A 9,100-nucleotide genomic window follows, 5' to 3' on the forward strand; every position below is an offset into this window, starting at 1 on the left:
TCTTCAGGGAAAAGACATGAATAAAAAGAAAAGAAACCTGTCCGGACCAGGTAGAATGAGGCTCCGTTGTTTGTAACATAAAGATTATCAACCCCCTCATCTCTACATGTAGAAGGGTAAAGGTTCAATTCCATTTTTTAAAAAATCCTTAAATGCTCTTGAAAAGAATAAAAGGGGAGGAAGAAATAACTGGAATGTAAATGGTTCGTTGTTAAGATGCTCTGTTCTTGTTGTATTTAATTGTTTTTATTGTTTTTGGTATAATTTTATGTTTGGTTCTTCTGCCTTCTGTGCAGTCTAGTTTTAGTTGATTTCAGAGATCAACTAAACCATATTAAAAGCATTTCATCCTGGGATTTTTTTTTAATCACTTGTGTTTTGTTGAATATTTCAAATGTAAACAAACTGATGGTTACAAAGCATGTTACAAAATAAACTTCGGTGAAGTTTATATGAGCAAAACAGATTTATTTTATTTTCTCTGCTAGGAATGAAAGAAACTGGCTTGTGCATTAATCTGCCTTGAGTTTGCCATACTAGTATTAGATTCATAGTGGACTTGTCTCTAGTGCATAAAATATGAGAGACGTTAAAATGTATGTTGCGTTTTCAATAATATCTTGTGTTAGATCCCCCTTAAGCAGTGCAGTTCACTGCACTGAAGTCGACCACCGACTAAACACAAGCGTCTGAGCAGTGTGCACTTCTCAGTGTGTGTCCCATTTATTGAGATTTGGGCAGTTCTGTTGGCAGATTTATGGCTGCAGGAAGAATAGGTTTTTACGTTGTCAACTTCAGATTTAAGAAGCAGTTAAACTGTCACTTAAGCATTTCACTTATTCATTCAGGAAATAAATAACATTATCTAATTGTTTAATTTCTCAAAGGAAAAGGATAGTTGAATCAGCATTAACCCCAAGACACCATCTACATGTAGATTGTTATATTTATAGAACCGATGCATATTGAAAACGGGGGCGAAAGTTAATTCATGCTGTACTTTTCCAATGCATCTGAATCTCTGTTCATTTTTTTTTTTTTTATGCAATTCCATTACCTAAAATGACCATTTTAGTCAAATCTAATAGAAAGAGCTATTTGATTGATCTTGATATTTTTTTGGGGGGGGGTCGTTATAGGATTAACAATGCGGACACCTGCTATTTGATGAGCTGTGGAAAAAAAAAGACTCCTGCAGAACCTCTTAAAACAATTCCTAAATCTTATGAATGTGTGCTTATTCTTTTGTAATATTTTTACATTTAGATTTATAATTTTATGAGGTTTATATTGAGATTCTTTTATTTTATACAATGCCCTGTTGTCTGTTTTGTGTTCACATTTACAATATATGACTTTACTGTGATATACTAATTTTTCTGCCATCTCCTGAAAGAATGAAGATAAGATGGTTACATTATTGTTCAATAAAAATAGGACAAACGACCTCTCATGAGCTCAATAATTCACCAACACAGTCAGTGTAGAGGCCACAAAGGCCTCCTGCATCTCGCACCACATTGCTGCAGTCCAGAATTGATTGTTTCTGCATTTTATGATCATTTCTCCAGTGTCACTGAAAAAATAATCTGCTGCTGTTGCCTTATATTAGGACACATGTCAGCAAAGAAACATTGTGAGATAAGAAAAGGTTGTCATGAAGAACCTTGTTACATTAGTGGAATATAGAAACCACTCTTTTAACCTTTCAGATTAACAGCCTTATTTTTATCTTTACACTCGACTAAATGTACTCTTGCGAATAAGATTATTAATTCTAGTAAAATACGGTTTAATTTTGCTATTTTATTTTTTGATACAATTCTTAACCATTCAGGCTGTCATGATACACAATCGCAAAACCAATTTGTTTTTCATTTGACCAAAGGCAAAACAAAGTGTTTGATTTAAGCCTGTTTGCTGGATGCCTGTAACTCTGTAGCCTGTGTTATATCCTGTCTTAGACTGATATGTTAAACTTGTTCAGGTGGAATTGAAAGAAGTGAAAACAGGAAATTACAATTGCAATTCAAGCTGCAAGCTTTAATTGCTAATTAATGTAATTGGTCGGGTCCTCGCACCTGTATCTACAACCCCCCCAGGGTGCCACCCTATTCTTGGTCAATATCACTATAAAGTACCTTTGGTGTTCCCATCAAAAAAAAACCCATTCATCATGAACATAGGAAATAAAAAGATTCTCACATTCTGCTATAAATTATGAAATATATATACACACACACACACACACGAGTGTGATGACAAGTTTCTTGACATGGATTTCCACCAATTGATACAATTTTTTATACCGATGTACCTAAATTTAGCATGTCCAAAATTTGGTGAGTTTTGGAGTATGGCAAAGCTCTGAAAAAACGGCCAGTTTAATTGTGGAAAATAAACAGCTCTATTTCAGTAGGGCACCCTCGTGCTCGGGCCCTAATCGCTTTGAAAATAATCAGAAACATTCCTATCGACTGGTGTTCAGGACTAATATTTTACTATGAATTATGGGACAACTGTTTTCAACGTAAAACAAATTCCAAATAGACCATCTTGAGCCGTTGTCAGATAGATTCAGTTTTTTTTATTGATTGATTGAAATCTTTAGTTCGAGCATTAAATAAAAAATAAACAATTACACAAAAGATCAGAAAAGAATACAAATAAACAGTCATTAAACAAATCAAAGGGAAATAAACCTTCATGCCCAAAAAGGAGTAGGAGGAAGTAAAAAAAACTTATGAGGTCCTACCCCTTGTTTCTTTTTCAATTTTGCTTGAATACAGAATAAATGTAAATATAACAGCAAGCTTTACTTTCTCAAAAAATATACCTGTTATTACATTATAAAAATATTACAGCACTTCATTGCAATATTATACCTGAGCATTCTAAATATAAATATACCTGAGCATTTTATATATAAATATACCATTGGGGGCAAGATAATGAAAATGGGTTGGTCCTAATTGGAGTAATCATTGTAGAATAAAGAGAAACACTCTCTTCTACAGAGAATATGTACTGCTCAAAGGAAGAAGACATCATTCAGAGATTTGTCAGGACTACGAAAAGCTGTCTTGAAACTTGGGACCTTGGAGGAAATAAATAAAATTAATATATAAATTAATTTAAAAAAATGTTGGAATTTCCCTTTAACCAGATAAGTTTTAAAGCAGTAGCACCGTCCGTCCTGATGGGGGCAGTAGTGCCTCATCGGTGTGTTTACACTGCATCTGATTTATGGTTCCGCGTTACACCAACGCAGAACTTACGTTGCGCGTCGCCGCGTACCCTACGCCGTAGGCTACGCCGAACCATAAATGAGGCTTAAAGAAACAGCGAAGAAGACGGCTAAACATATATGCTAGACTGCATGGTAACAAATATTAAAACATGGATAAAAAGAAAAAACCCTTGAACGTGGATGCTTCATCGGTCAGTTAATATTAAGAGTTTATACAATTTATCGAATGAATTGCTTTAAGTTTATTGTTACTTGTCTATTCAAAGGACTAACATTAGCTAACTTTATCTGTGAGGCAGTTTGATCAGCGACTGTTTTTATAACATGTTGTTTTCCCACAGCTCGTAGATCTTAAAGCTGAACTGTATAGGAAACAGGAGCAGTTCAAACGGCAGAAACTCGGTCAAGATGACACTAATGCTGGAGCGAGATCAGCAGTCAAGGTACCTGATACAGATGTTTGCAGCAGCTTTAACCACAACATCTCTGACCCTCTTCTGTCTCTTCATCCCTGCAGAAGCCCAGCGTGTGGACTAAGCAAAACCCTGGTGTTTCAGCAAGAGCTGCAAAAGATGCAGAAGAGCTGTCAGAGGAGCAGGTCACCCTGGACACAGCCAGGTGAGTTCACCATTACAGAGGTGTCAAAAGTATTCACATTCATTACTCAGGTAGAAGTATAGATACTAGAGTTTAAAAATACTCCTGTAGAAGTTGAAGTATCAACTCAAGTGTTTTACTCAAGTAAAAGTACTGGTTTCAAAACTACTTAAAGTATAAAAGTAAAAGTAATGTAAGGGGGAAAAAAACCATTAAGGACAAAAGGCATTGAAATGAATGCATCTTAGTATAATGCAAATATATTAAAGAACCATATATGTGTACTATTGAGCATTAACATGTGTTTCAGAGAGCAGGAGATATGATGACTAGTTGCCTATAAGTATTGTAATGGTGCAAAAAGTCAAACTTCAGAGGCGTGTTATCATTTATCCTAACCTTTATTGGAATGTACATCCAAGTTTAGTTGCAGGAATCTGAGGGCAACGGATGTAAGAACAAAACTGGACAAGAACATCTGTGCCACAACCAAATTCACTCTATCCGGATGGAGCAATTTAACTGGATAGTTGTTTTTTTTTAAAGGCCGAAATGAAATAGAGTAACGACGCTGTTTTTAAAATGTAAGGAGTAAAAAGTACAGATAATTGGGTGAAAATGTAAGGAGTAAAAGTAAAAAGTCGTCTGAAAAATAATTACTCCAGTGAAGTATAGATAACCAAAATTTCTACTTAAGTAAGGTAACAAAGTATTTGTACTTAGTTACTTGACACCTCTAGTGGACATTGACATTACTCCTCAATTCTTCCCTCACGACAGGCGCAAGTTGGAGGAGAAGGCCAGACTCTATGAACAGATGACAAAGGGAGACTTTCCAGGTTTGTGTCCTGTCTGGTGTTCACATGCACAACATGGTGGCGTTAATTTGTGTTGATCCTGTCTTGTAACTCATCAGATGAAGAGACAGAGAAACTCTTCCTCGTTGACTTCACTCAGAAGATTATTGACAAAAACAGACAAACGTTTACACACAAGGAGATGGAGAAAGAGGATGAGGAAAGAGACGGCTCATTACCTATTCCACCTCCTCAGAACCCAGATGAGGATTGGTAATTTATTATACATTTTTTTTAAATAGTTTTTAATAATTTTATGTCTAGCCAGTATTACAGTGTGTCTCCTCTAAGAGAGTGAATTTAAAGCCTATTTCTTTGCAGGGTGGACTTCGTTGACGCTTTGGGGCGTTCTCGAAGATGCATGAAGAAAGACTTGCCAGATTTTAAGAAATTAGATGAGAACCTTAAAGGAAAAGGGTAATTATTTAGATAAGATAAGGTTGAAGGATGTCAGTTGTTCTTCTTCCGAGATCTTGTTTTTCAGACTATAATGTATATAATCTATGTACAGTATGTTTTATAAGTAGACTGTAAATTTGGTTTGTTCTTTTACTATTGTTGTAGTTTTTTTCCCTCTCTCAACAAAAACATGGGTATGACTTCCTTCTGTAGAGCAGCATCCTCTGAGAAGAGCCTTCTGTCAGAAGACATGCGTCGAGAACTGCAGAGGCAGGAGTGGGAGCGGGAGGAAGAAGAGGCTATGAAAAGACCTGTTGGACCTATCCACTATGAGGATATCAGAGCACAAGGTTAGCATCAGATCAAAACGTTTTTTATACACATTTAAAGCATAGTGTGTGGATTTTTTATTATGTGGAGAAACTTACCATTCCCCCCCTCCATGCCAGAGGCTCGGGAACTTGGTGTGGGCTACTTTGCTTTCTCTCAGGATCAAGGGCAGCGCACAAAGCAAAGAGAGACTTTGGATATGCTCAGAGATCAGGTGAGTTGATCATATTAAATGGAAACGGATTGCATTATTACCATATTGACAAAATCAGACACAAATGATACTTTGAACCACATGGTTAAGTATGAAAATGGAGAGAGATAATATATATATATATTGTGTGCATTCATGACAGAAAGAGACAATGACAAGAACAATGAAAGTTTCTTTTCTCCTTTACTTAAGATTTACCTTTTTGGAATAGGAATAATCTAAAGGGAATCTTAAAAGATTATTTTTGCAATGCCCATTAATCTTTTTTCTGTAGTTAAATAGAGCTTGAACAAATGTTCTTTTATTAAATTTTTCTTAATCTGAGCAGATTAAAAATAGTCTCTTTTTTACGTCTTGCCTGTCCGCTAGACAACAGATCAGCGCGCTAAGAGAGAGCGACTGAAGGAGAAAAGGCAGGCCATCCTGAAGGCTAGACTTGCCAAGGTGAGGCAGAGGAAGATGAAGAAGGGGAAGCTGGATGGAACTGATGAGGAGGACAATCAAGGTTAGGCTCTACGCCTGCTTCACATTAGCTGCTGCTGCACACTATATCTCTGTTTGTCAATTGTAATTGTAGCTTTTTTTGTGTAAAAAGTTTGTTTGCATGGTGTGGTTTTACGATCACACGCATGTTTGTAAAGATTGTGGGGAACTCTTTTGTCTCAGGAGAGGAGGAAGAAGAGGAGCCTGAAGCAACAGGGCCAACGCCAGATGACCCCCCAGAGGTCAGCACTCTGAAGAAGGTGGACGTGGAAATTCAGGAAAGGAGGGACACCAGGCCAGGAGTCCCTCATGTCAGAGAATGGGACAGGGGCAAAGGTAAACCTGTTATCTAAAGGCTGCGATTATACATTCTAAAATAACCACCTCCACTTTTGCTTATTCAGTTCAGAGTATCACTTTTTGGCTATTAAGCTGTTATTCAAAGCGAATAGTTGAAGGTTCATTTTGAAGACCTGTTTTGAGCCACAACACTAACGGATGACTTACAAAGAAATGTCTGTATTGGAGAATATTTATGTCCAAAGCTAATATCTACTCGATTTTAACTATATTATTTATTTCCTTTAGATTATATTCTTCATTTCATTTCAAAAACTACTTTTGGGGGGAAATACTTTTTGTATGAATGAGCTTTTATTTTATTTTGTACAAGGAAAAAAGGTAGGTAGATGCAGCATCAGTTCAAGTCATCAAAGTGACAGTGATGACGTCTAATTTTGGCTCTTTCACTTACGTATAAAACATGCAAAAACAAATGAATTCTTGTTGATTCATAAGATGAATGAGGAGGATTGATAGGAAATAGTCATATTTCCATGTCGCACTAATGTGCTTGGTTAGAAAATTTTGTCTTATCTCAACAAAAAAAAAAAGAAGTTGTAAAATACGACAAACCACAGAGCCATTTTATGATCTTTTCATTTTTTTTTTTCCTTTCAGAATTCATGTTTAGTGAATGGAAAAATCGCCGTCGGGAAGAGCGAGATACAGAATTTGCACCTCCTTCTGCATACTTTATGAACCAGAGATGGAAACCCGATAAGTCTAAAAGTCAGAACAATAAATCCAGCAAGTCCTTCAACTCAATAAAAGTTCCAGAAGGAATCTCTGATGGCATCGCAGAACCTGAACCTGAACCTCAACCTGAACCTCAACCTGAACCTCAACCTCCACCTGTTTCATCACCACCTCAGCCTCAACCTTCAACATCTTTACAGCCTCCAGATCCAGCACCTGTGGAGAGCTCTGCACCTTCAGCTCCTCATTTGAATCCCCAGTATCAGCCTCCACCATTTTACCCACAATTTTGTCCTCCGCCTCCCTCTCAGTTTGTAGGTCCACCTCCATTTCTCCCTCAGTATCCTCCCCAGTATCCTCCCCAGTATCCTCCCCAGTATCCTCCCCAGTATCCACCCCAGTATCCACCCCAGTATCCTCCCCAGTATCCTCCCCAGTATCACCCCCAGTATCCTCACCAGCATCCCGCTCAGCATCCCGCTCAGCATCCCGCTCAGCATCCCGCTCAGCATCCCGCTCAGCATCCCGCTCAGCATCCCGCTCAGCATCCCGCTCAGCATCCCGAGCAGAGTCAGACTCAGCAACAGCCTCAAGGTGCTCCTGAGAGTCTGGACGACATGCTGTCCTTCTTCAGGAATTCTACCTAATGCCTCCTTTTACAAATAATAATAAATGCTACTGTAGAAACAACAGAAAGCAATGTTTCATTTCTTTGGAAATTAAAAATCTAATAAATGTTTGTAATTTTATTTGACATTTCTCAGATGCTATTGTTTTTCTTGTGAAAAAACCTGGTAGATAAAAGGTTGTTTATCTCCTGCATTAGATGAAGTATATTGTGTGCCTAATGATCCTTAAATTTGTGTGACGTTTTTTATCATAGTACTATATTACGCTAATTTGAAACGGTTATTGTTGGATGAGTGAATTGCAGTTTTAAAGCATCCAGCAGATGGTGCTATACATCATTAGGAAATTCTGTAAATTGCTCTGCAGGGTTTTATCTTGGGTACATAAAGCAACAGCTGGAAAAATTAAAAGTTAAATAGTCATATTTTCACATGATTTTTCTTTCTGCATCACATTTTTCTGCTACATTAGATCAGATATAGAGTATGTCTTCTTCAGTAGAGGACATGCAAGGGCAAGGACCACATTTTCAGAGGCTAAAATAAAAACTTGAATATCTTTTGCTCAAGATTCAATTAAAATGTGACAAATCATATTGACTTTTGTCAAACTTGATGAGCAGCTCAGAAAATGCTGCCGGTGAAGTCTGAAGTTTTTGCCATTTATTTATTATTTACAGCAAGTTTAGCAGATCATTTAAAGTTTAAAGCATCTGCATCTGGTCATATCATTGTCTGTACCAAAGACTCAGCTCTGCAGTGAGTTTAATTTACTTTGACCAGGAATTTCTACTGTAAACTTGCCAACAGTTAGCACTGAAGGTCTTCAACCTTGGTGGAGTAATAAGTAAAAGACCACAGACATACAATCTGAATCAACAAATGACTGTATTTATCTTGCTTGATTACATTGACTTTCATGGTTTTAAATGTTCCACACATGACCCCTCGTCTTGTCCAGAGACTGTAAGATCTGGGGAAACATTCAGAGACTGGATATCTGCCAGCAGCGTCATTAATAAGCACCCAAACAACAACTTGATTACACATTAAACACCACATCACCCTGTTACACCCTCGCCTGTTTGAGTTCTGATTATGTTGGCACACGGTTGCTGTCCATTGTAGCTCTCTCCAATAAAACAGAGTTCAGTTTCATGGTGTAGTGGATTATTGACGCCCATGTGCCTTCAAAATGAATAGTTCTCCCCCTCTGTGTTCCTGTGGTCTTCAGATATGTGGTCTTCAAGCTGACCGAGCCATCAAATTACCAACAAGCACCCTCTTTTTGGTTGTTGCATGT

The 9,100-nt window shown here is 37.4% G+C and overlaps 1 protein-coding gene across 1 annotated transcript; it reads left to right on the top strand.

Moving 5' to 3' along the window:
• The first annotated feature begins 3,338 nt into the window (after positions 1-3,338).
• ccdc174 (coiled-coil domain containing 174) lies at positions 3,339-8,228 on the top strand. Its single transcript, XM_061728610.1, has 11 exons — positions 3,339-3,441; positions 3,592-3,693; positions 3,768-3,868; positions 4,628-4,686; positions 4,764-4,917; positions 5,026-5,121; positions 5,317-5,453; positions 5,553-5,647; positions 6,017-6,152; positions 6,314-6,466; positions 7,091-8,228. Exons 1-11 carry the CDS (start codon positions 3,400-3,402, stop codon positions 7,813-7,815), a joined length of 1,800 nt encoding a protein of 599 aa, XP_061584594.1. The 5' UTR covers positions 3,339-3,399; the 3' UTR covers positions 7,816-8,228.
• Positions 8,229-9,100: the final 872 nt, after the last annotated feature.

The sequence above is a fragment of the Cololabis saira genome, chromosome 8 (genome assembly GCF_033807715.1).
Source record: "Cololabis saira isolate AMF1-May2022 chromosome 8, fColSai1.1, whole genome shotgun sequence".
NCBI classification, from domain to species: Eukaryota; Metazoa; Chordata; class Actinopteri; order Beloniformes; family Belonidae; genus Cololabis; species Cololabis saira.